The sequence below is a fragment of the Phaenicophaeus curvirostris genome, chromosome 2 (assembly GCF_032191515.1).
Source record: "Phaenicophaeus curvirostris isolate KB17595 chromosome 2, BPBGC_Pcur_1.0, whole genome shotgun sequence".
Classification (NCBI taxonomy): Eukaryota; Metazoa; Chordata; class Aves; order Cuculiformes; family Cuculidae; genus Phaenicophaeus; species Phaenicophaeus curvirostris.
This window is the reverse complement of record NC_091393.1, coordinates 94,622,221-94,650,116: the sequence shown is the minus strand read 5'-3', so window position 1 is coordinate 94,650,116 and position 27,896 is coordinate 94,622,221. Positions and strand designations below refer to the sequence as shown.

Below are 27,896 nucleotides of genomic sequence, written 5' to 3'. Positions count from 1 at the left end.
GCTTACCTGTTAGCGTAACAGATGTCATTAATTGTCAGTCAAAATAAAGCTATAAAATCAGAGTTGTTTTTAAAGACCAACTTCTTTAATGATACATACCAGTGTTATATACTAAGCTTATAAAATAAAGTTGTCTGCATGTAATTACAAGAGAAACATTAAGAAATCAATAGTGATCAGGACAGGGATTTCAAATCCTGTACAAATTTAGAAATTACTCAAGAGAAGATAAATTAACATACACAGCTGTGACAATATGGACATGGGTGTAGTTAAGGTGATCCATTTATTGAAAAAAAGAGGGCAGATCAAGGATTGAGATACTAACAGGAGATCCAGTCTTAAATGGGATGCAAAAAAGCAAACACCACACATGGATACTGAGGCATTTTTCTCAAGTATTAGATTCTTTGGGTGAGTTTGGAACATCAGCAATTCCCACTCTCACAATACAGAAATGGAGGTATTGACAGCCTCACCCCAGTATCCTGACACACAACTGGGATAAGACATCCCACGTGTAGTTTGTGGAGTGAAAGAGGGCAATGGTTGGGACATCTGTGAGCACATGAAATACAGGGTTTTAACAGCCCATTAAGCAGTAGTGAAACTTCTGGTTTTCAACCATGCCTGCCACTTACACTTCATAAAAAGTCTCAGGACTAGCTGTCGGTGTTGTGCCACGTGTATTGTTTCACAGCTTCATTTCTGCAGTTACAAGCAATTCAAAACTACTAAATGTTCAAGACTAGCCTCTTCACTTCTTGTCGAAGAAGATCTGTCCATCTTACCACAAGACAAACAGTATTGCACTTCAAGGTTATATTAACTGAGTTACAGAATCGCTTTAAGGACTGAAGCATTACTTATGCACATCCACTGCGCTATGTGTCTGCTTAAAAAGATAAGCAAGAGAAATTAATTTTGAATTAATACCGCAGGGTACTGTGAAGATGACGAAGCGTAGGCCCTCTGTGTACTTATATTTCTAATGCATAAAAGGTTCTTCCGTTACGAGGCTGGTTTAGCAGAGCAGGCTACAGAACTGACTGTGCCCTCTCACTGACTCAGTGGTCCAGGATCCGAAGATTGCCAGATACGATTTTGTTCTCTAGTACAGCCCCAGCAGGGATGTCAATTCTGTCACCGTGATTTGCAATGATGATAACTGTTCCCTGGATTTACAGAAAAGAAAACAATTGATGAGAAACTTTCTATGAACATTGACTTAGAATGAGCTAGAGTAGTGCTGGCTGGAGGACTGGTTTGGTGTCAGCTCTAACAGAGCCTGCATGCGTTTAGAAAGAATTGTTGCTGCATAGACTTTTTTTAAACAATATTGCAAACATCGTAATTAGGACCATACAAGATACTATCCGGTGACAAGCACACTTGGTGCAGCCTTTGATACTTGGCTGCTGTAAGCACGCTGCTTGCTTTTAGGTGGGAAAACATCACCCACATCATTATGTCACAGCGCAGCTCCCTGTTACTGCTATAAAGCAAATAACACAGAAGGAGCTAGGAACAGAAAGGTAGGTGAGCGTGCAGTCTGATAAGAGCCTGTGCTGGCTGGGGCAGCCCCACCTTGCACGCACCAATTTCTGTAAACAGCTAAACTGGTCCAGACCTTTACAGGAGCATCACAATGTCCTGTTAGGACTGGCCAGATCCTAAGGAAGAATTTAAGAGAGAAACTGATTTACTCAGCTGCCATGTTTACTAATAAATGAGGAACCCCAAACTGATGAGGTGGTACATGCCTTTTAGAGCTAAAGGACACAGAAGGAAGCATTGGTTTGAATGCAGTCACAAGGTCTGTGGCATTTTCAGGATTCAGACAGTCGCTGGGACTATACAAAGCAGCAGCACTACCAGTAACACCTTGTACTCCTAAGGGTCACTTTTCAGTCCTGGCCTCTGCAATCCTTGAGCCAGTTACTAAGCCCTAGGAGCACCTCCACAGGTGGTGCGTAAAGGCACTGACTGTGGCAGGATCAGTTACCAAGGAGCAGAGATCGGTCACTTTTATTGCAGGAGCATCCCAATTACACACTCACCTTTAATGAGACATTCTTCCCAAACGTAACATCACCTGAAACCGTGAGGTGATCCAGCTCCAGCATATCTGGAATACTTTCAAACCTCCGCAGGTAATCTTGAACCTTTTGGAGAAAGGAAAATAAAGGGTTTTAAATCCATTTGTAGACTAAGACAAGTGTGGGAATTTCTTGAAAACTCCTTTTGGGATCTTTCTGGAATCTACATGTGACAAATGTAAAAGTTGTTACTTCGAAAGCAATGTGGTATTGTCACTTCTGTCAGTGATAAGGACAAAGAACAGTAAAATCAGCAGGCCAGCAAAGCTGGGCGAGCTCTAGACAACACACAGAACCTGCTTCACCCTCCATTTCATCTCAGCCAACAGGGTAAAGCAGCACCTAACAGCACTGCACCATTAACCACGTTGAGCGGTTTGTGTGCTAACAGCCTGACAGTTCTCTACACAGAGCAAGAGGGAACAGAAGCAAATGAAGCAGACCTCACTTTTAACTAACTTATTGCTATGGACTGTATTTTCTTTCAAAACCAAAGTATAATTATAGGAGTTTTACCTTTGTGAAAGAACTTCCCAGTTTGACAAGAGGCACTGTTGGAAATTCACGCTTCTCGCTCATCGTTAAAGATCCAGCATTCAGGCTATACAAATTGGACATCACAAGCAAGAGATCTGATGTGGTCTTAACAGGCAGGAAACGACTACGAGGTACGTTTATCCCCAGAGAGTTCTCAAAACTCTTAATAGCAGCACCAACTGCAGTCTCCAGCTGAATAACATTCAAGCCTCCGTCTAGAGTCTGGAAGAGAAAACTCAGGTGAACACAATCAGCAGGTAACAGCATTCAGAACTAGAGACGGCACAAATCAGAGCTATGCATTTACCGACAGACTGGCTCCTTTCTGAAGGCAGCAGCCCCTGCATAGTTACCAAGAAACAAACAGTTCTTTTGAGTCCATTTCCTCTAAAGTCTTCCTAGCTGATTACCTTTGGGTTAACAATGATCTCCATATCAATAGCATTTTTCTCTTGCAGTCTCTTAATTGCAGACAGAGCAATCCACAAATTGTTGGTATTGAATATTTTGAATTTTGACACGGACTTGAATTCATCCACATGTGCTTTTGGGACCTGAGCTATCTCCACCAGCCTCAGCTTGTTTTCGTATTGCGTAAGCGTGCCACCCTGCAAAGGTCAAAGAAGAAATTTTAAGGCCTGTTCACAAGGTGTCCCCCTCACCGCAAACTGACACACTGTTTTGTTGGCATTTAAATTTGAACCTCAGTGAAAACATGTTGCCTTGTGTTCAGCTAGTAGGTTACTAATTATAGAGTATGTTTAAAGTACAGTCAGAACTGTCAAACGATCATGTTTCAGCACTCCAAGATAGTTAATTCTTTTAATGAAAGTTGAGAATCTTTTGCAAGTGCTGCTGTTGTCCAAAATCACCTCCAGTGCATTGCTAGATTACAGAACAAAATCTAAATTAATTCTAATATTTCTCTATTTGTGGCATTTACTGGAGAAACAAGTGGCACTTCAGTAACCTGAACTGTATTCTTACAGTTTCTGTGATTTTATAGATACTAAGAAAGCTCTGACTTAGTTCTAATACTGAGAATATGACGTTTCATCCCCATCCTCATACTTAAAAAAGCAGCGGCAAAGTACAGTTACATGACAAATTACTGCATGTTAGAAATATTTCATATGTGCCATAAACGCCTAACAAGTTGGCAAACTGGATTTTGTATGAAGTTGAGCAGCTGGGGCAGGAGCAGCCAGGCAGCTGCGCCAAGCTGGGTCGTGCAATGAACACCTTGACAGCTGGGTGAGTAGCCCAGGCAGTTTTCAGTCAGGAGAGATACAGCTGCTGTATCCCACCCCCCCTCTGCTTGTACCACCCCCAAACTTCTCCTCTCTGTGACAGCTCGGAGAAGGCGGTGACCCGCACCCTGCGGCAATCACTCGTGTGTTCCGTAATCAGTCAAGTCCCAGCTGTCCTCATCTGCTGTTGCCCAGAACCTACATCAAATTTGTTCCATGAATTAGAACTTCATAAACTTGCTGATTTTGTGCATCTCAAATGAGATCACTGCTGATGTGTTAAATGGTGCCTGAAATAGCTATAAGAAGATTTAATGTATGTCTGAATTCATGCATACAGAAGAGACCAGAGGCTGATTTTCACTAACATGCCAGGCATTCAGACTTGCACTACTACTTACCTTCACATCCGCCCTGGTCTTGTTTGTGACTTCCATGACAAATTCACAGCGTTTTCCATTGGGTGGGTTCATAAGATGATTAAGAATGTAAAGGTCCACAGTGGCACCCAAGTTATCTATATTGGATACAAAAATATACTCCTTGCCCTCTCCGATAAGGTTATCCAGCAGACCAGAGTTATAGAAACTGGCGTAGATATCTCCATGGCCTGGGGGATACCAGCACTCTGTGTTCTCTCCCGAGTAAGATACATCCTTGGCTATTGGCAGCAGAGTTTCCTTGTTAATTCTAGGATACCTGGGAAGACAATGGGTTTTGTTAAGTTCTTACCACTGTCAGACTGGCATAAAGGAAAACAGAACAGAATAGTAAAAGTGCAACTACATGGGCTTTTTCAGACATCCGTAGAAGCTCTGCTTTCTAGGTTAGTGTAAGTGCTCTGAACTGAAAGACCCATCCAAATACTGAGCTGCCACAGAGAAGCTGCAGAATGCAATCTCATTCAACAATCTAAAGCCACAGTTTCCAACCATGCTGTGAAACAGCTTTCTTCTGACACACACGTTCAGAACACACAAAGCACACCTCTGCCATCATCAGCCCCAAACTAGAGTTTATTCTTGGTAAGGAAGCCACGTTCTGTCTCTCTCCAGAGCCCAGATACTATAAAACCAAATTCAGGAATCAAGTGGCTGGCATCCAGTACAACATTATCCATATGTTTCTTAGAAACCATCCACCCCCCACTCCCTCCCTAACTTGAATCCATTGCCTTTGACTCTGCCTAACACATGGCATTTCAGTCTTTCAGAGAGGCCCAAAACAGAGACTGAACATGGGCACAGAAGACACAATTGTGACCTCAGCATCTCATATTAAAAACCCACACCATTCGGAATACAGAGAAATGCAAGCTGGTTTTATCTTTCACACCAAACAGAGAAGTTTTTTGATACCTGCTTTGATTAAAAGTATATATCTTCACACGGCTGTGACTGTATTTCTGCAAGATCTTCTTTGTGTCATCATCAGTATTGAAGGAATTCATAAGAACAAGAGGAACATCAGTGTTGTAGGATTTGTTTAAATGCTGAGATGGGAAAGAAATGGTAAATTCAGCATGTGTTATTAGCTTTAACTCTGACACCTAAGACTTTGTGAGAAAAATTAGATAAAACAGACTAGAAATAAACAAATGCATGGGGTAAAAGAGATGCTTATGTCAACAAAATGGATAATAAATCACATTCAGGAAAACAAATCCTTGTAAGTAGTAAAAAAAAAGGCCTACATTAATTAATAGATAATTAGACTTTGTTTTTAAATCTGCATTGAGATTAAAAATTTCCAAAGCATGACACCACAAAATGATTATTTTAAATTTTAGGCTGTTGTTGATTACAAAAGGTATGTTTTTCCCCAAATTACTAAAGTCTGTCAGAGTAAGGTTTCAAAACCTTCTCTGCACAGTAAGCACTTTTGAGCCTTTTTGGTGGGCTATGAGATGGACAATAGTACCAAGAGTACATAATGAAATGTCACAATGTTAATTCTTTGGGCATCTGTAAAGTGGAGCTGAAATACACAAGAGCATTTCCACATGGACAACACAGCAAAGCCAAAAATCGGAAAACATGCCAGCGTTCCATCAAAAACAGCGTGCAGGGAAAAAAACTTCAGTGAGTTCAAATCCTTGTGTTTCAGATTGCCTCCTCTGCTAGGGAGTGTTTGAGATTGTTAACCTCAGACGGCAGAGGCTTCTACAATGACCCTTTTAAGAAAGCACCTGCAGCACCAAAGGATGAGGACTGCATTAGCTGGATATAAATTTAAGCCTGCTACAGAACTGTCCAACATACTTGGGAGAGTCACTCCACACAAATTACAGCAAAAATTGTTGGAGCTCCAGAAACTCTGGAACAGGCACATCCGATTCCCTACTCTAATGACCACCCTAATTATCTGCTGTAAGAGCCATATTCTGCATTAAAAACATAAGCTGAAATGTCCTCTCTCAACAAGCAACAGCTGTTATTTTCTTTTACTTTTCTCTCTTCAGAGAAAAATGCCAGCAATCACTTTGAGTATGAGAGTTTTAATTTGACAAGGAACTCTGAGCTGCTGTGAAGAGCTTTGTTCTAAATGTACATAAAAAAAAGCTTTTAAAAATCTAAACTTAGACTTGCACTTGGAGAAGTGAAAACAGAGCCAGACCAGGCCAGCTCTACAGTTGGATTGCTGGTGTTTCTGTACGCAGCCACCACCACCCAGGTTGGTGTGAACAGGTTGTAATGATTAACACATGAGGGGAGAGGACAAAATTCAACCACCGACTGCTCCGTCCCTTTGGTCCGCATGTGTACACATCAGTAATGCCCATTCTTTCCAAAGAAATCCTTCACCGCTAGCACTATGATCAGAGCTCATTTCCTCCTCCTCTTCCTTTTGGCAAGCCTCCATTGTGATGGCTCTTAAAGGGTCACACAGGAGAAGCTCAATGCATCTCACTTCCTCATCTGTTTCTAGAAATGGAATGTTTATTCCGAAGTACAACTCTGAAACCCAGCGTATTCCATGACCACAGCATAAAATGTGAAACAAGAATTGGATCCCAACTTCCCCTCACCCCAAAGACGCAAAGTCTGAATGACCACTTAGTGGGTCTTGCCTTTAAGATCAGATTAATCAGGGAAAGTGTTTCTCTATCAGCAAGAATTTCAGCTCTAGGTGGATTTCAGATCAGGTCCCAGTGCTCAGACCCCTTGAAGGGTGCACAACAACTCTTCAAAACCAGTCAGGAGTTACCTCAATCTGCTGAACTGTCAGATCCAAGAAGGTATTCTCGTTCCGCACCCCAATAAGACTTTTGGGGCCTTTACAACCCATGCTTGTGCCCAAGCCGCCATTTAGTTTCACAACTACCAGCTTGTTCAAGACGGAAGCAATGTTATCAGGCAACCCTCTGGCCTTTATCTTCTCATAGGGCTGGATCTGTTAAAAATAAAATTAAAAAAAACAAACAAAAAAAAACCAAACAAAAAAGCAGTCAGATAACTTGGAAGGAAACTGCTTCCTCCTAAAACCGTGCAAAATGTAAGATTTGGCAACAGTACCCACATTTGTTTATATGATTTATGATACTAAAGAACTTTTGCAAAATGAGTCTACCACAACCTGGTTTGTTACAATACAAACACCCCAATTCGTTACTACAATAACCTCTTCTCTTGAGAGGTTCTATAGACTTTGTAACACCAGTCACAATCAGCTCCATCCAGATGAAAAAATGTCTGTCTGCTCTTCCAGGCAGCAGAAATGTCAGGCCAGTTATGCCACTTATCTTCCTCTTGCCTTGCAGGAGGAGAGAGAGTCATCATGTGAGTCCCTAACCCCCTTCCCCATTAAGATGCCCCACGACAGCCAGACCACAATATAAGAACTCAGGCCCTACATGCAGGACATAAAACTTTTCTTCTGTGAGAAGCTAAAACTCACAGATTCTATTTTGATACCTTACACAGAGGGTGTCAGAGGCAACATTCTTGGCAAAAAGTTGGTTCTTTGACTCAATCTAAGCCTCTCTGAATTCAAACTCCTAGTCCAATATAATAATTCATCTCTCCTAATAGTGTGCTACAAAAATGGAAGAGTTCCTAGTTCTTATCCTGCTATTTTCAGGATGTGTACCTCCAGCTCACATTACACCTTACAGACAGTCTTTCTTCCGCCTTGCTGGCAGCTATATCCTACGGGCTTAAAAACAGCATATGGGCTGCCTTTAGGGCTAGAGATGGAGAGCAAAATCACGCCCTGAATGAGCGTGCCTTGCATTAGGCATTGCTCATCTGCTAATCCAAAGCACCTAAATCAAAGAAACAAAGGTAACAATGCAATGATAAGTATCATGCCAAAACTGTTAGAGCAAAATCAATACAATTATCCTTTAGCCTGTCCTCCTACAGATTTCCTTTTGAAGAAAAGCCTTGGTGTTTCAGTGCTGTGTGTATTCTATCAGCAAGAAAATTATTTTAGTTCTGATAAGCCATGTGTAAGATCCACAGCTGATTTCCAAAAGCAAATACATGCAGAGTAGCTTTCAGAACTTTGTTTGCTTTGGGCAAGGCAAGCTGGGGTTCAAATGGAAATGCACATTGCACTGGAACAGAGTCGTATTTCTCACTCAGATGTGTGGGGGCAGAGAGGAGAGTCTGCACAATTCCAGTATTCCATAGGCAGCAGATGAGAACTGTTCCCTCAGACTGGGGAAACAGTCTTACGCAGGATCTAGAAAGCTTACGGTTTGTATTTAAAGATTGGATCACTCCACAAGTTGCAGCTTAATGACTAACTAAATTCTCATTACTCAAACAGTGGAACCTGGTGCAGGAGGAAAATCTCAATGCAACTGCTTAAATTCATTCAGTTTACAAAACCTTCCCAATGCATAAGATATGTACTCAAAAAACCTGAGCTATTAACTTAACTGAAAAGCCCTACTTTCTCACCAAAATATTTTTGACTAATATGACAACATGGAATTTTAGAATAGCACCAGATTCTTGTTGAAACACTCTAGCTATTGAACAGTAAAAACATATGTCAATGTTGTGACTTAACTTTTAGCTCAGTGGGCAGTGTTACTGGAGAGTAAGACAGATTTCAATAGTTCTGTGATATGTACACATTAAGACAAAGATACGCAACTAAAATGATGTTGTTTGACAAGTAAGCCTAGTAATTACTTTCTTTCAGTTCCATTTTTAATGACACGTTCTGCACAAATGCCAGGAACTTTGCTGCTTGTTTCTAGCAGGTACTGGGAGTAAGGTACCCCCAGACATGTAGTTCCCAGGAGGAGATAATATTCGGACTCACTCATGACCCTAAGATCTAACCAACACATGAAAGATGGAAATATTTCTATCTACATGCTCTTAACCAAGTTCTTGGATTCCCATCTACCACTTAAGCTCAGATTTAACTGTACTTCCCCATGCTTCAAAAGCAGTAGAGGTTCCTTATGTCAGAAAACCCTAAGAAAATGCATGCAGGGTTTAGGAGTAATGCATAGACTACCCTAAGTGTAACATTATCATTGCAATCAAGGTACATACAAGTTCACTCATAACAGTAAGAATGAGAACGAGAAGAAAAAACTTATGGATTTAAGCTCCCACTTTCCAGCTAAGTCACAGTTGCAGACATGGTCAAGCAGTCAAACTGTTTATTTCACTCTTTCAGCAGCCTAGAAGGTAAACATGGAGTTAGGGCTCAGGTAGCACACAGTAACACAAATCACTGCTGCAGTCATCTACTACTACTAAGTTGTCCTTAGAGAAAGAAATTAACTGATTAACCAAAGCAGGTGACGTTGGCAGGCTACATCCCACTTAATCTTTCTATGCCAGCCCTAGACACAAGCCAGTTCAGTAAAGCACACAGATTTGTCAGTAAAATCTGCAGGATCAATAAAGACTAGGGAGTGGAAGTTTGCCAGCCCAGGCTTTGACTTGAAGTCTAACCTTTGGACAGGCAGAACTTTGATCCCTGGAAACGTTCCTACGTCACCACAATTTGATTCATGCATTTAAGAGATTATGTTCAAACAAGATCTGGGGGGTCCCAGCAGTTGGGCAGTGTCTCAGTTCAACTTTGTGTCATAAGATTATGAAATAAAACACAACACTTGGACAATAAGGCATTACTCAAGTGACCCACATAAAAAACATACTACATCAAAATTATAGTTCAAGGTAGCAGAAACCCAGAGCAAACAATTAGAAACAGTCTCCTCCTTTGTTAGCTAGCTGGTTAAAAACAGCTCTCCAATATCCTTTCATTAAAAAGGCTGACAGCTTTAAATGTATGGCTTAACTGATAACTTCATAACTCACTAAATAACTTATGCAAATTCCTATTATAGGCCAAATATATTAATGAAAGGTATCTTAGTTGGACTGCTTTGCTAGGGAAGCAATATTGCAGTCTTCCCATTCCAGCTTTCTCCTGTGAGGGTGTGACAGCATTCATTTTAGGTCAAAAAGTTCCTTATCTAGCAGTATCAAGAAATCAAACAACTGTTCTAATCAGAAACACATCTGCACAATTAGTCACACAGTGCCCCAAGATAACAGGATTGTGCCATGTATTACTCCAAGAAACACAGGCAGAGTACGAAATACTGTGTGAGCAGAAGGAATATTTGTCCATTTTTTGTCTTGCCTTTTTCTCCCTGTGCCCTCTCCCAGCTTTGGTAGTTATGATCTCTGACCAGCTGCAGCTTTTTCCCCACTCTCCCTTTTCTACCCCAAATCCTGGAACAATCTCCTGCCTCCAGGTTATAAATTCTGCTCAACCGCATCATCTGAAGATGACAGAAGTTGAAATAAGAAAAGACAGTTGAGGATGATAAGAGAGAAGAAGGTGAAAGATAAGGTAACAGCCAGAAATAGAATCCCAGGGCAGAGGGGCAAAAGACCCTAAACCAGATACAAAATGAAAACACCAAGCAAACTGTCAGCTTTACAGTACTTCGGGGCTCAGGCATGAGGCTTTGCAAATGTCCAGTAACACAAATGTCAAACCAGTACATCTCATCAAAACATTCCTCTCGCATTTTAAATTTAGCAACGGCATTTTGGAAACATCTCTTCTTTGCTTGCTTCAGCAAAGGCTTAAAAGATGCGTAAGCCAGGATAAGCAAAATTGGGAGCAGCCAACCATGGGTCCCAAGCAGTTTGGAAGTGACTGAGCAGTGGAATAAAAGCCCCATCACAGTGCAGCCCAAGCGCCTAGCATTCATGGAAGGCAACAGCTTGGCAGCAGCTCCCAGAAGGGCTGTGATGGGATCAGGCCCTACACCCAGGTCTGTCCCATGCCAAGGCTGCCCTGTGCCTTGGGGTACTGCACCCTGGGGAGCATGCATCACTTCCTAATCACAAGCTCCCCCAGCAGCTCCTGCCCTTAGGTCTGTGAGGTAAGGATCATAAAAGATTAATTTTTTTTTTCAGTTGGGTTTGCGTCTGAAGTTGGGAGCTCAGCGTCCTGGGAGATCTACAAAATAAGTTTGTTTGGATGTTTATGCAGCAATCTGTCTTTGCACCTCTTTTTAATGCAGAAGATTAATTCATAAAGTCTAAAGAACCCACAAAATATTCAACTATACTCAGACTTTTGGTAAATAAGCAGCAACACCTGCACTTACATGAAGTTGTAATGTTACTTGGGGAAGGTGTAAGATGTCTTAAAACAAACCAGTAGCCGATTCAATTTGCTTGGTTTTGAAGTTGCATGTTCTCCACATCAAAGATGCACAAGACACCAGCCTTGACATTTCCTGCTCCTTAGCAGGGTGAAGAAGGAAGAGAATCGGGACCAACGAGGTAATTGTTGTGCTGTTTCTAGAGGGCTTGTACTATTCCTACCCCCACTCCCACCAAAGAAGTGGAGGAATACAACTGGTAAAGTCAAATCAGCCAACAGCAGCTTAATGAGGAAGACTGGCTGTAAGGTAAGAAACTGGCCCTTATCCATCAGCAAGATCTGGAGGAAATATCCCTCCTGGCTCTTCTCCATTTAGCAATGGCAGGAATCATAGAATCATAGAATAACCAGGTTGGAAGAGACCCACCGGATCATCGAGTCCAACCATTCCTATCAAACACTAAACCACACCCCTTAGCACCTGGTCCACCCGTGCCTTAAACACCTCCAGGGAAGCCTACGTTTCTCTAGGCATTCTCAAATACTGTTCCTCCTCTGCAAGTGGAGCTTGCTCTCCATGGCCCTGAGCTGTGTTCATGTCATCCATAGTTTACTGAGCTAATACTCATCACTCGCACCTATCCTAGTTTCCAATGTAATTCTGCCACCACGCATAAACAACTCTTGAAAGAATACTGGAATGAGAAGGTTACTATGTTGGGGCAGCTCTAGTACCCTAGATAAACATGGTGGCAAAGCTACTTCCTAAATTCTCACATCTATCGATTTCAAAAAGGATCATTTCAGATGGCTCACACAAGCACTTTATGTTACAGAGGAACACTACAGCCCTTCATCAGGAAGCTTATGACTGGCAATAGGGTTATTCAGCTAAATTAAGACAGAGAAAGCTTTCAGGTCTGCAGAGTTGATTTATTTATAACTTCGCCAAGAAGCTCATTTCCTCCAGGAAGTGAGATGCAGAGAACTGGGAGACTAACATTTATATTGGGGGTGATGGGGGGGGGAAGAAAACAAACAGAACATATACGTACATGGCTTATCACATACGCATGCATTGGCTGTACATACACAGGCATTCTCTTGAACTACAGAATGCTCTCTTTACAGTATTAACAGAAGAAAGTAAATAAGGACTACAAAGTCAGCTGCTTTGAGTATGAGGAAGTGGAAAAAACAGATTATACATGCACTATGTTTCCCGAGTTGAACAAAAAGGCTGCACTATGAAGTCTACTCAGAGGGGAGCTTGTATGGCAATCTTCATGACAAACAAATAAAAACTTTATCACGCCTATAATCGTGCCTCAAGAGAGTAGCTACAGCTGACCTGAAAATATCACTGAACACTAGAGGTTTCTGGAGCTTGTCACCAGCAAACCCAAAGTTCCTGCATGGTATGCCCTCCATAAAGCAGAAGCAACTGACCTAAGCAAAACACTGCACAGAAACAGCAGCAACAATAGCTCTAGCAATTAGTTATCAGCAAGCAGTAATGCAACCAAAAGGGGGCACAAGCTAGACGGGTCTTGCGTCAGCGATGCCTTAGCATCCCCAGATGTTTCTGTTCACGCAACAGCACACTCAGCACAACTGAAATAACACAGACTGAAGCTAGGGCAGCAGCACTGCCTGCATCTGTCAGAAAGTCAGCTATTAAATCAGCATCCACTGCACTCTGTGTGAAAACTTCATCAGCACTCCATAACAGGGTGGTATAGCGAGTAGGACAGCTTCTGTTCTCATGGACCACTGCCTCAAGCAGGCCACAGCAGGATGGTTGTGGCATTGACACTACACTGCCACAAACACCCATGCTGACTGCCATGATCACTTTCTGAGGCTACTGGGAATTAAGAAGGTGCAAGGGAGAGAATCTGAAGGTCATGAAGACAAGTAACACTGGGATGAAAACCACAGGTTCAAGCTGAGCTACAGCAACAGGTTTGCAGGCAAAATCTGGTCATCCACTCACTGCAGGTCCAGATGACAGAACAAGTTAAAGGAACCTTTAACAGAACAGGACTTCAGATTTGAGATTTATTGCAAAGTGGAAGCTGTGGGAAGATGGAGAAAGGTAAGATACAAAGAATCACACAAGTCCAGTTCCAACTGGAAATTGCACCATTTTCACCAGTCATACAAATGATCTCACAAAAAGAATTTAGACCATAAGCAATACCTTACAGCAGCTATGGCCATGCTCGACAAGAACAACAGAGGCGCAGAGGCTTGAGGTAAAATAATTTCCATGTAGGACAACTCAGCCCTTTGCATCTCATGCATCCCTTTCCTTCTTTTTACACCTTTCCCTTCCATTAAGATGACTACACACAAGAAAAATCCTTTAGCAGTCTTCAGGTACTATACAAGGATCTTTGATATAAGAAGGTTTGCAGAATGTTAATGTACAAAAATCAAACAGAAATGGAGCTTTTTGATCTAGTGCAATCCCTCTCTTATTCCAAATGCATATCCGTTCTGGAATACCATCTGTTCGTAGTTAGTTTATTCTAACGACAGTTCATTTATTCTGCTGTATTTTCAAAAGGAAACATGCAGAATAAATGAGGCACAGGACACGGATACAGCATTTCAGTGTTGCAGGATGCATCTGAACAAACTACAGAAGGTAAGAGATCCTGAGGGTTACCAGCATGGATTGGTCAGAAAGCCAGGGACAGCTGATACAGCACCAGGGGTCAGGAATGTAGGAACTGACACAGAGAGCCATTCCAAGTGATCACTGAGAAAAATTAACACACATGCACACATTCTGTCAGTTCTTATCTAAGAGACTGTTGCCCAAACTACTAAGCACTTTTTTTACTCTGTAACTACACTGACCCTTACAATCCCCATACCCACAGACCTTCGCCTCCCAAAGGTCAATATTGAAATTACTTAATCAAGGGTCAGTGTAGCTACATGCTGCCAATGTAAAACTGCTCACCCCAAAACCACACAGCGCTGCTACTTCACAGAGGACACGGGGCAATTTCTTTACAAAGTTCCTATGACTTCAGTAACAAGTGTGCAAAAAGCAGAATCTCACTGTTCTGCCAACAGAAGCCTAGCCTGAAGACATTCTTCTCAGTAACCAAACGGTGACAAACATCAACTTTAACGCACTGAGGGTACATCAAAAAGCTTAATGATTCACTATCAATGGGATCTAGAGCAATTTACACTTGGTGCTGGGCTGGGCACAGATAGGGAGAGGAATATGACTAGCTTCATACTCCCTGACATCACTTCCCATCTGCTTTAAAGTGAATTCTACTCCATATTAGACAGCAAACAGATTTGAAACATTTAGGTTTGAACTTTAGCTGTGTGGAATGCAAGTCACACCCCATTATGTTCAGACACTGTCTGAAAAGCCAAAAAAATGATTTCATCTTTCAAGTCTCACTGCGTTCTTCTTCCATCACTCACAATATAGCTCTCCACAAAGAGGAAAGTCTGCCACTCAGTTCAGGGCCAGACTGCCTCAAAATCATTTGCTTTTGCTAAAGTGCCAGCTACCCTTTTATGCCTTCACTGCCATGTCTGAAACCAGTTTACACAGAAATCTCAAAGTAAAACTCCACCTAGGCCCTCCATCAAGGATTTAGTTCACTAGATGTTGCACCAGCTACAACACAAAATTTATAACTCAGCCTCGCTAAATATTTCAGTTTCTTTTGGCACAGGCATTGGAAATAACTTGGCAGCAAAGCCCTGGAACTTGAAGGGTCTTTAATTCAGAGAATAACAATTGTCAAGAACTCAAATTCAAGCAGGAGCCTTGCAGCAGCAGGACTGCTGGATGCCAGTGCTATTATCCAGCAGTTCCAGTCACATGTAGGCACTCATATGTAGAACTACCTCATCACCTATGAGCATATACACAAGCATATGAAGTTCTCCAGAGTAACACAAAAAAAAAAAAAAATCTGTTCTTGCTATAAGGAACAGTGGACTTGACAAGTAAAATGTTGATGGGGAAACACCTCAGGAACAGAAGTGGGCAGGAATGACATGGCTTACAAATGCATGACTACAGCGTTACTCATTTAAGACATGTCTCAATACTGTGGTTTAGGATTGTTCTAAGATGACATATCTAGCTTCTTTTGATTTTGCAGACAATGTCACAGAAGTGATTCTCAGAAGAGTTTGCATAAGGCAATGTTGGAAGTTTCACTAATAGATTTCAGAAGAATACTACTGCAAGAGGGTTTAGAAGAGTTTGTCAGAGACGGAGAAAATGAGTATCGGGGCTGTCGTCATGGATAGACTTTGAAGGAATACACCCATATTAGTCAATTACAAAATAACAAGGGAATACTCGCTCAGCGCCAAGGGACAGTTTTAGAAATAGCACCAAGCAAACCCTTAAGACCTGTTTCCAGAGTTGCATATTAGATAGATATTTTGCTTTTGAGTAAGAATGTGACATTCTTCCTTTTCCTTCATGCTGTAATTCATCGAGATGACAACTAGGGCTGCAGACAAGAATCCAACCATTGGAGAAAACAAAACCTCTAATAGTCAAGCTCCTTTCACACTGACGTTGCTTCAGATGCTCTGTCTACCTCCTAGATGAGGTATTCTGAGGTTAACTTGATCACCACAGTTCCCTCAGAGGCCTCCCAGCAGGACTTTCCTATTGCTTCCAACTCAGACAAACAGATCACTGCAGTCTACATCAACAGGATTAAGGTACACTTGCCATGTCCACATTCTTTACCTCATCTCCTTATTAACCAGAACTCTGACTAAGTATAATTTCTTCTCTGAAGACTGTAACTGTAATGGGTCCTAACTATGCCAGCTACCACTGTAAGCCTTTGGACACACGGAAGCAAAGCATCTGGAAGGAAAAAAACAAGTCAGAAGTTTACCTATATAGTATGAAATGGGTTCAATATTCTGTTTTCATTATGTGGAGCTTACAATTTGCTTGCCCATTGGTATTAGTTGTTACACTAAAAACATGGAGGTCAGGGATCAAAACTCCTATTGCAGAGAGAACTGAAGGAATATTAAAAGATGATCATTTGTTTCAATTTACTCACAGGAGCCTTTATGTGTCAGTAGGTGCTCCAGGAAAGAACAGAAAACTGCATTCAAAGAACAGGTACAACAATGGATAACAAATTAGATGGCCCATGGAAGTCTGATCAGGAATTCTGCCCCTGCATAACATAGTCCCACAGCATTAAGCAAAAGCCTGAAACACCCTTCCCACCTAACAAGAAACTTGGACCTACCTTATGTGAAATAGAAAATTAAAAGACAGAGCCTATAAATACAATAAACTATTCATGAACCTTTTAGAGGTATTAAAAAAACAACCCACAACCGACTTTGGCAGGTTTTTTGTTTTATGTATACACACTTTTTTTTTGTCTGCATGCATACGCACAGACACACATACATACATGTACATATATATTCAGATATCAGGTATCAGCTGAAGACTGCATATGCCAGAATTCACAATGTTTGAGACTGATGGAGCAGCAAACCAATTCTCCAAAAACAATCACCGGCAAATAAATTCATGCTTGGGAGAATAGGTTGTTGCTTTCTAGGCCATGATACTTGTCGTGCAAGATTCTCAGAGGCAACCAAGCACCCCACCACTTCATAAACTGAGGCTGGCCAAACAAGCAATTATACACCACTTGCACAATTACCAACCAACTTCCCAAAGCCTTGCGCGTACCATCCTCTAAGTTGTTCTAACAAGACAAAGAGGAGAGTACAATAAGGTTTTATAGCTAGGCAAAGAGAAAACTCAACTAGAGCTGAACAAAAGCACTCAGAGGAAATCTGCGTATCTTCACAGATGTCCCAAAGAACTCAGTAGTGCGCATTTTATTCTGAAGCCCTTAATTACCACACTTTACCCCTTCCAAAAGCTCCTACTGTTCTTACCTGTAATAGTTACACTGATTATTCTGGAATTCTGGTCTTGAATAAATCAATTTTTATTAAATAATTCCACAACTCCAACTCCCCCAGCAAAGAACAAGTTGGGAGAAGTTACACTGCAGGTCACCTGAAAAGTTTCATGTAAGACACCTTTCACTTTCCACAGTACGTCCCCTACATGACTGACATATTAAAAAGATGACAGAGGCAGGATAAATACAAACAGAGGTTGGCAGGAAAATGGAACTCACAGTCAGAAAAAAAACCTCAAGAATGTTAAGTTTGTTCTCAGTTTTTAAGAGTGCTCAACCTGCCTTCTGTGTGATCAGGAAGTCTCTAGATATCAACACTTATCCAAGGAATCCTAAAACAAGAGATATTCATTACAGAGTGAATTCCGTGACACGATTCTGCAGGAGTTTTGAGTCTGGCTTTTTTTTGGTTTTTTGTTTTGCTTCAGTCAAAAGTTGCTACATAGCTAAGGGACACAGATGAGAATAAGCCAGTGCAGGCTGGAAGAAGGGAAAAGAAGTGATACTCTATCAAATCTTGCCCTCTTTCCAGCCCTCTGTGACCTTAAGCTAGACCTTTGTCTAACTTCTTTAAACAGCTTGCCTTGTGTGGGAATCGCCCATCAGTCTATCTCAGCATCTTATCATAACCTTCCTCCTTGACATCTGGTCCCAGTGTCCTACCTGGTAATTTCCAGTCCTTTGCAGAACTTTAAAGTTTTTCCACTGAAGGTGGGCAAAACTTTAAAAATAGACAGTAGCTCTCCCTCCCCACAGAGCAGACCATTCACTCGCATCAAATTGCTGTCATTCAATCCCAAGCCTTGTCTTCAGACAGAGAACAGTTTATTTCTTTCATTGTTACAACTACCTTTTTACATATTTAAAAGACCTATCACTCCCCTGAGTCTCACCCCCTCTAGACTAAAAGCAACTCCCTTTTCTTCAGCCTTCCTTGTAAGTCATGTTATCTAGAACTCAGATTTCTCACCTTGGCCTCTTTATTGAAGGTGGATTTTTCTCCCCAAAGCAACACTTCATTCAGGGTTACAGTACAGAACAGAGATATCACATGGTTTTAAAATTAAGAGATCACTCAACCTTGGAAAAACCCTAGACTTGCTCAAAACCAGCATCATTCTTCAACACTTTAGAGAGCAGCAGTGCATCTCTTCTGGAAGTAACCAGACAGCCTGCCTTTCAGCAGCAAACAGAGCCTCAATTGAACCACCACAGGCAGGCTAAGAAAAACCACAAATACGTGAGGATACATAAGTCCCACAATATGCAAGGCTCACTACACTGGGAAAACCAAGAATTCATAGCGCAACTACACTGCTAGTCACGCTAGAGTCAAAAGGCAGCCTAGGGCCACAGATGAATCAATAAAATGAGGTTAGGTTAATAGGAAGTGTTTGTTTCAGTACCGAACAGTGCTAAAAAAATATTTAGTGCTTTTCCAGCAGCTGCTCAAGTGGCAAGTTGTAAGTTATAACAATGTAGCTGACATTAGAAAATTACACTCAACCCCGCCCCCCAAAGCCAATTACTTGTATCAGATTCCTGCAGCTGAGCTGCTGCAGATTACAGAAGTTGCTAAATGAGCTATACAACCCAGCCCACTTCCCATATGTCCCTTTCAAATTATTTAGCAGAATGGGTTGCTGGCTCATCTGAGACACACAACCTTCTTTCATGGACAGGAAGAAAAGGGGAACAACAATGGTCCTACCTACTTGCCCTCTACTGCAGATTAACATTTAGTCCAGAGAATGGTACTGAATGGTAAAGCGGCATGTGTCCCATTTTGTTCCCCTGCTCAAGGAACAGCAGACAAAATAACACCGAAGAACTTAACACATATGTTAATCAGGACCTGTTGCTCAGGAACACATTTAAGACATGTCAATAACTAATTATTTTCCAGTTAGAACCCAAAGCGTTGTCCTACACAATACTGCAGAACCATGGCAGTTATATCCATTCTATGGGGAACCACATCATTTCCTACAAGTAGCAGTTACCGGGTTTATGGTCCCTACAGACTGTCACTTTATGGCAACTTACAGAATCTTCTGGGGGCCTCTGAATCTTCCCCCAGTCCACAGATGGTCCCTTTTCTTGCAGGAATCTGTGAAACAGCTTCTTAAATCCTTCCAGGTCCTTTTTAGTGTGCTACAAAAGAAGAAATGCATTTGTTAATGCTGGTACTTGATGCATACCTATTCAATCAAGGAAGCATTTCTACAAACTTGATGTACAATCTATTCACAAGAGTAATTTTATCAGCACTGAAGTAGAGCCATGCTAAAATTCAAGTAAAATTCTAAAAGCTTACTTCCACTTAAAAAACTCATGGTACAAAACCAACATGGATACCTGAAAGACAAGTCTTTAGTCAAAACCATGACCATTAGAACCTGGCTCAGCCTTTAGGACAACAGCTTTATCCTCGCTTTCAAGATTACACAGAACACTGAAGATTACATAGAACCTTTAATAACTAAAGATGATTAAACACTTACTAATAACTCTGTCACCCAGTTTACAAGGAACTGAAAGTCTCCTGCTGACATTGTATCCAGGCTACTCTTCCACACAGGAATGGAGCATGCACTAAAAATAAGGATGGTGGTATTCTGTGATTTGTCTCCCTGTCTGATATTTGGCTCTGTTTCCTGCATCTAATTTCTCCTGCTTTGAGTTGCATCCATATCACGCTCCTCACCTCGAGCTCATTTGAATGTGCGGTCGCAAGTATCTTATCAAGTTCTACTTTCATCGAATACTCCAGCTCTTGACGAATGACTTCCTGAAACTGTGACGTGCCAGCTTGAGACATTGCTTTGCTGAAATCTTAAACAAATACAAAAACACAAGTTATAGGAAAATGAAGAAACTGAACTTATTTAGACTACAAACAGCCTTCATTTTTCTTTTAAAAATTAATCAACTCATATAATCTAGTCTCCTTTTATTATTGTGCTGGTAATTCAGGAACTGAAAGTTTTTGTTCTTAGTAACTTGGAGAACAGTCCTTGAACTTGGGAAACAGAACAACAGCTCTTCTCTCAAAATAAGTCCCAAAAGACCAATGATCCACCTCAAGAAGTGTCCAAAATTCCGCAGCAGTACACTTTTTTTGCAAGTGAGCCAAAGAAGTCACACTCAACTGCATCAACATGCTTTAGCAAGTAAAAGTTTGGAAAAAGCTTTTCACTAAAAAAAAAATTGTGATTGAGGGCATTCTTCTGTTCTCACAGGTGAATAAAAACATATGCTTTAATTACTTATACAGTACACTTTCACATGATCTTCAGTTTGTTCCAGTAAATATTCCCTTACTTTATTGTATGAGTATTTTCACGCTACAGCATGCATTTCTGTTACTAAGCAACCTAGAAAATTGGCCTATCTATCACTTCAGCATTTGTTTTGCTTTTGAAAGCAAAAAGCTCCGAAAACGTGAAAAAGAGTAGATACACAAATGCTCTATACAGTAAAGCTCACATCACAGAAAGAAATGGGAGATAACATGACTATTTTCCAACAGAAAAACAGCACGTTCTCAAAAGACATTCTGAGTATGTTCTCTAAAGACCTCAGTTAATTTAATTTCTGCCAAATCCCTTAAGTAATCACTTCTCCGTAACACAAAGTGATGTATTGCCAAATATAGCTGGGGTTTAGAAACACCCTGAATACTAGTGCAAAAACGGACAAGAGGAAACTTTTCAAGTGAACGGTGATACTGCCAGAAAACACTGTTAGAAGAGGAACCTGCATTTAGTTTACTTCTTTAGAATGTGCATTAAAAGCCTATTCTACTGAGAAAGTCTAAGAAAGCCAGACGCAGATCTTTTTAATCCAATTCTGGTTTTATTTTATTTTTTTAAGCAAAATATTCCACAGCCTCAGACTCAGTGACAGTATGTAATCCTTGCTTTGAAGCCCACAGAAGCCATTTTCCTGACTGCACTGTTTTGCAGGTAGGGGAGGGGGGAAAAAAAAAAAAAAGACAGACAAGTGCTGCAGTGCACATACTGTGTGTGGTGCAACCCGGGAAATGTCAGCTCAAGATGAACAGGACAACTAACAAAATATGCTTTTTTAAATCAAATGTTTCATTTAGTATTAAAAACAAGTAATAGTTGAAAGCATATCAGGCGTATCTTTCCAGGTCCAATGTGTAAAAAACACAGATAGCTCTTCATTAGACCCTACAGACAAACAAGGAGGGCAGTATCAGCTTTAATACTGAACTGCTACAAATACTGTCTTTCCATTCACTTATTTTGGGTTGATATGCAGAGAAAAACTGCTTGAACTTCCAGAGAAACAACTGCTAGGAGATACTTTCACAGGTCTGCAATCCCCCTGCAACATGTAATACGTGACTTCTTTGACAGGAACAGTGGCCATTTCTCAGTTCATCAGCCTGCAAAACATCTGAACCTCCCAATATGATGCAACGCATCTCGGAAGAAACTGCAAATAGCAAGTATCCAACAGAGACGGTCATTCATGCTGTTAAACACACAGAGGCAAAGTAAGGTAGAGCCAGCCAGCAACTTTCCCAGGCTGCCATCTAAGGAAAATCTTGTTTGCTCACATTAGCCAAAAGACTTGCATCTACTAGATAATTGTGTTTAGTGATCAACATCACAAACAAATCAAAAGAAAAAGGCATCATGAAAGTACATGTGTGATAAATCACCAGCATCCTCGCAGAGAAGCAAAGCAAACCTGTCACTTTTCCTAAAGACCAAGTGCCAAGCACACAGACATTTTTTCACGAAACTCAGGCCACCAAAGCCACCAGAGTTGTTGGCTGCACCCTTCATTGACAACAGATAATATTTAGGCTTTATGTTGACCCTTCAACAACTACTGCAACCACACAGTTTCACCTAGACTCAACATGCCAGGGCACAGCGGCTTGAGGAGAGCACTATGAGTGCTGTTAGTAATACTATTATCATTTTGGGGAGAGAGAGAGGAAGGACATCGCTGGAGTCCATGAAAACAGGTGTTTGCCTGGTAGAGGAAAAGCATCTATTCCACATAGGCAAGAATAACGTAACCAAGCAGCCAAAAGAAATAGCAACTCAAAGTTTTTCTGCTTTTAACATGCCATTGCATGACAGAAGCTTTTAAGCATTTATCACGGGAGAGGTCCACCAGGATTTGGACTGGATGGTGATCTACAGCATTTTTAAAGGCTTCCCAAAGCAAGACCACAACAGCAGCATCAGGGTACCCACTCCAAACAAACTTGGCACTAGTTGCTCCTATGTTGCTGCTCCTTGGTTTTGGGGAACAGCGTGGTATTTACAGACCCCAACCTACTACTAGCAGAAAGACAACTGCAGTACTTCAACATGAGATACTGTTAAGTTTAACAGCCCAGGCAAAGGCTGATTTCCCTTTGCACCCTAGCAGTAATAAGGAAGTAGGAATTCCAGCGCAAATGCATACCTGAAAGCAGTTATTTCCTACAGGCAAGTGAAAGTTCCTACAGGCAAGTAAAATTTCCTACAGGCTATAATGAAAAGTATTGTGCCTCTAAAAACTGGATGGGAGGCAGGATGTTGGATAATTGCAGGAAGACATGTGGCCATAACTCCCAAATTATTTTTAAAAAGAAATGCCTCTTCCAAACTATTTCACAAGCAGTGCTTCAGATTTCTGCCTAAGCCCACTTTAATGGGACCAGCATTCTTGAACACTCATCTGAAGGAAGAAAAGGGTGGGATAAGGTAGTGGAATACTCTTGGGGGACGAGCCCACGCAGGAAATTAGCACAGAACAGAAAAGCATGACTAAGTAGTTGAGGCTTCAGAAAATAGTGGGCTTTGCAAAAATGACCACCCAGGATACCTCATTTTAATGTCTCCAATAGAGAGTGCTTCCTGAAGCAGTAGAGAAAGGAGAGCTCTTTAAGCAAGTTCGTGGCAGTATCTGACATGTGAGAAGTTTCACTCAAACTCTCCTGCCCCCACGGTTATTTCTAGCATGCTTTTGCGCTCCACTCTCCCTGCCAACTTGCCCCTCTGCCCTCACAGTAGAAATGAAACCATATGGCAGAGTATTTGGAGGGTCATGATACATAACTTTAGCATGGACACATGCTAAAATATGACAAATCAGATCAAGCAAATAAAATCCTCTTACACTACCAGAAACAAAATAAGGGACAGACATCCTCAGGAAAACTGCACAATAACAGAACAGCAATAGCCCCTCACTTTGTGGTTTGTGAATATTTTCTTTCTGCCACCTCTCCTCTTATTCTACAGTAAGAGTGGAGAATGCATTAGGATTGATTAGTTCTGTTCATTAATTTACTCAGAAGAGAATTTCAGTGCCTTGGTACTCTGTGCACAAGGACCCAGCACAGGAGGGAGTTGTAGGACAAGTCACATAACAAGTCCCCTCTCCCATGAAAGAGACTGCGAATCTTTTGGGCTGAGGGTTACGAAATGAAATTACTTTCACAATTCAAGTAAGCGTACAGAAAGACTTAGAGCAGTAAGTCATCTAGGGCTCCTTGGAGCCAGACTGCTTGCATAAAAATCATGAAGGGTGGCCAGTAAATTAAAACACGCAGCTGAACTTTAAACACTCTATCCTTGAACTCTGCTGAGGATACGAAGTGAATGCCTTAACTTCCAGCAACTCCACTTAAAGTTCAAGGCAATTTTTATCCCCGATGAGGATAAAAAACTCTTTAAATACCCACACTGTCACGCGCAACGCTAATAAGCATTACTTTGTTTGACATTTCAAACTGAACACACCAACTCAGCCTTTACAAACATTTTTCTTTCCCTACTACTAGAAGCAAAATTTGTCAACACACGTTGGACTGAAGCATGTGTGAAGTGAATTTACACACTTGCTCCCTGCTTAGCAGATGAGCACGTTAGCGAGAGCTAACTCAGGAGTTTGCAACCTAGGAAGCCGTGCATCCCAGCTGCGTCCACCAAGAGTTTAGGTGCCACTGTTAGAGACAGCTGGATTTCCCAGTCTAGCAGCTGATCCTCAGGCTAAAAATACTACTTGACATTGGCAACATGTTTCAGTACTATCTGCATGACGAAAAGAGCACTTAAATGGCAGATACTTCTTTTTTTGAGGAAATAAGCTTTTAGGATTGTCGAATCCTCAGTGATACTTAAAAAGTGTTTATGATCTTCACATAGGCTTGCCCAGCTTTCAGTTTCATAAAATAATATCACTTGCCTGCAAGATGGCTACCTTCAGCAGAAGGCTGAGATAAGCCAACTCCATTCAAAAAATCCCGATTCAGAACATCTTTTCATAAGCTATCTCGCAGCACAAGAGGCTTATCTTGGTAACTTCGAGAGCGGACAGTTGAGCAACGTGGCTGTGAGACCCTGCAGCTCCCTGCATTTTACCCAGGGGCCACAGGACACATGCAGCTGATGCATTTACGCAGCAAGCGTCGTCCGAGACATCGCTGGGCAAGTGACAGTGGCTTCCCAAAGCCTGCAAAAGCGCTTGGTTTCCTGCGACAGTCAAGTTCACATGGCAAATGACCCGCTCACGTTCTTTCTACAGTTTCTCGATGGGCCTGCGTGGACCAACGCGAAGGAAACGTACGGGCACGTATTTCATCACAGAAAGCACACGCGTACCATTAGGAACACGAGAGACCAGGGAAAGGAAACTGCCACCTTAAGGCACCGAAGTCATTTTTCTTCCTAAAATGACCTCTTGCGGGCTGCTTCCCCGTTTCGCAACAGAGGAATCTGAAACTCTGACCACGTACACACACGCTCGCACACGCGGAGCGCAGAGGAGCGGAAAACGCCGAAACACGGCAAAGCCTCTGGAAAAAAAGAAGTGTGGGCGCTCGTTCTCCCCCAACTCCAGCGGAGTTCTCAGGGAAGGGGACCGGCAGCCGCCCCGTCCCGCCGGCCGCTCGGTCCCGCCGGGCACCGGGCAGGGAGCAGCCTCGGCGCTCCGGGGGGCGGTGTCGCCTGTCGCGGTGAGAGGGGAAAAACAACCCGAACCCGCGGGGACCGTCGCGGCCGCGGCCGGAGGGTCACAAACCCCCCGAACGGACGACGGCGCCGCTTACCTTTGGCGAAAGACATTTTGGCTGCCCCGCCGAAGCGCCGCTCCGCGCCGACGCCGGGGCTCGGCCCCGCTGGACCCCGCGGCGGGCAGCGCTCCCTCCCGGGCCGGCGGCAACCCCCGGCGATTTAAATTTCATCAATGCGGGAGGCGGGCCCGCCGCGCCCCGCGTTTCGCCACCCCCCCTCCCCGCCCCGGGGCGCCCCGCGCGGCTCCTCCCCGCCGCCCCGGCCCCGCTCCGCCCGGGGGCGCCCCCGCCTCCTCCCCTCCGCCGGGGAGGAGACGGGGCGGCGGGCCCGGCGTACCCACCTCGTCGCCGGCGGCACCGGGGGGCGGGGGGCGCGCGGGGGCGGGGCGCCGGCGCGGGACCCCGGGGGCGGGGCCGCCTGCCTTCCCGGCGGGCGCCTCGCCACCGCCGCGCCGGAAGTGGGCGGGGCCGGGCCCGCGCCACGCCCGGAAAGGGGGGAAGTGGGCGGGGCCTGAGCCCCTCGGGTGAGAGAGGGCGGGGCCTACGCCGCACACGGCAGCTCCGGTGAAGTGGGCGGGGCCCGAGCCGCGCGAGTGGAAGGGGAGGTGGGCGGGGGCTGCGCAGGGCCGCGCCCCTCGGGGGTGGCGGGCGGGGTCTGAGCCCCGCGTGGGGAGTGGGCGGGGCCTGAGCCGCGCCGGTGGGCGGGGCCTACGCCGCACCCGGCGGCCTGGGTGAAGTGGGCGGGGCCTGCGCCGTCCTCCGCGGGGCGGCTGGCTAGTGGGCGGGGCCTACGCGCGCGGGTGACTAGAGGGGGCGTGGCCTGCGCCGCGCGGGTGGCGGGAAGGCGCGCGGCTGGGGCGCGGAGGTGGCGGGAGAGAGAAATAGGGCCTCAAGTTGTGCCGGGGGAGGTCCGGGTTGGACGTTAGGAAAAATGTTTTCACCAGAAGGGCCGTCGGGCACTGGAACAGGCTGCCCAGGGAGGTGGTGGAGTCCCCATCCCTGGAGGAGTTTAAAAGTCGGGTGGATGAAGTGCTTAGGGACATGGTTTAGTAGTGGACAGGTGCGGTTGGACTCCCGTGGTGTTTTCCAACCTAGGGATTCTATGAAAGTGGGGCTAGAAGCCAAGGGTAAAGACAATTTGGTGTCTGACATCTGTAATAGTTGTGGTTTACCGACATGACTTCGAGCACTCACTGCCACATCTGGAATGCCGGCCGGCTCTGTGGCGTTCGGCACCGGGGCTCCACGCCTTCAGCAAGCAAGGAGGTGTGGAAAGCCGAGCATGGTTTGCGGCTTCCCTCTTGGTCGAATGTTTGCGCTATATTTGCTTGAACACGTCCCAGCGGTGGCTGGGCTTCCTCCTCTAAGGTGCTGACACCCAGTTCTGGCTGAAGAGCCTGTGCCCCTGCCCTCCACAGACCCTCCCCAGTGTCCCGTGGGTGAACGGCAGCAGCAGTTCTCAGTGATGGGCACAAGCCGACAGCACGAAGTCCAGCGCTGGTAGGATGCAGCAGCCTAAAAGGGCTGGGAGGATATACTGACTCTTTCTGGACTCAATGAATCAAAACTGGGAGCCAGCAAACACTGGGATCAACACCTTTGCCAGTGGGCCACCTCGCAGCTCCACAGAGCCCTGCAGCGGTGCCTGCACGAGGCAAATGCCTCTGATGCCCCTCTGTAGATCAGTGTGTTGGCCCAAGCCCACCTAAGCTGGTGGTATGGGTTGGTGAACCCAGCTTTGCCTTGTTTTGGGGAAGCAGGGATGCTTCTTCCCTCCCACCAGCTCTATATGGGCTTATATATATATATATGTATTTATAAACTTGTATATGAAAACATATGTCACATATGATTGATTCATTCAGTGCAGCCTTTTACACCAAGAACAAGGACAAAAAATTGTACCCAACTGTCTTTTATATCCACACCAAGTGGGACTGCAAACAAGGCCAGTGCCCCATGTCCACAGCGAGAGGGACATGGGAATTGCCATGCTACTGCTGAACCCAGTTTCAAGATATGAATGGGTGGGAGGCACAGGCAGCCTTGCCTGGGGCAGGCGCTGTGGTCATCATCCCTCCTGGCTGCAGGAATCATGGTCATCATCCCTCCTGGCTGCAGGCACCAAGGTTCAGCCAGGCGCATGGGGATCCCTTTAGAGTCTGGGGGAAAACAAGCAACCTACAGGATAAGCCAGTCATGTTAATTTTGGGATCCCATCTGGATCTGCCTGTTTCAGCCTCTCTGGTTTAAAGAAAACCAAAAATGCAAAGAGCTAAAGTTCTCCATCAATTTTGTATCAAAGTGTATTTTTTTTATCAAGTGTATTTTGAATACGCTTGACCTGGAAGCATCCCCTTTGCACTTTGTACCAGCA

General features: G+C 43.6%; 1 protein-coding gene across 2 annotated transcripts; it reads right to left on the bottom strand.

The window, feature by feature from the left end:
- Positions 1-63: 63 nt before the first annotated feature.
- On the bottom strand, positions 64-25,962 carry UGP2 (UDP-glucose pyrophosphorylase 2). 2 transcript variants are annotated; one of them, XM_069850088.1, is made up of 10 exons: positions 25,861-25,962; positions 20,177-20,304; positions 19,516-19,623; positions 7,094-7,279; positions 5,245-5,378; positions 4,288-4,585; positions 3,047-3,244; positions 2,616-2,858; positions 2,061-2,165; positions 64-1,175 (listed from the first exon to the last, which is right to left on the bottom strand). In XM_069850088.1, exons 2-10 carry the CDS (start codon positions 20,288-20,290, stop codon positions 1,068-1,070), a joined length of 1,494 nt encoding a protein of 497 aa, XP_069706189.1. In that variant the 5' UTR covers positions 20,291-20,304; positions 25,861-25,962; the 3' UTR covers positions 64-1,067. The 2 variants fall into 2 exon arrangements, with proteins under 2 accessions (XP_069706189.1, XP_069706188.1); XM_069850087.1 differs by lacking the exon at positions 25,861-25,962 and adding an exon at positions 25,556-25,703.
- Positions 25,963-27,896: the final 1,934 nt, after the last annotated feature.

What these genes read in the sequence shown, in the direction of transcription:
- UGP2 (XM_069850087.1), bottom strand. An exon ending in AGATCATTGTTAACCCAAAG is followed by an intron (nt 2,859 to 3,046) that starts GTAATCAGCTAG and finishes TTTCTCTTCCAG; the next exon opens with ACTCTAGACGGAGGCTTGAA. An exon ending in TGGGAAGTTCTTTCACAAAG is followed by an intron (nt 2,166 to 2,615) that starts GTAAAACTCCTA and finishes TTTCTCCAAAAG; the next exon opens with GTTCAAGATTACCTGCGGAG.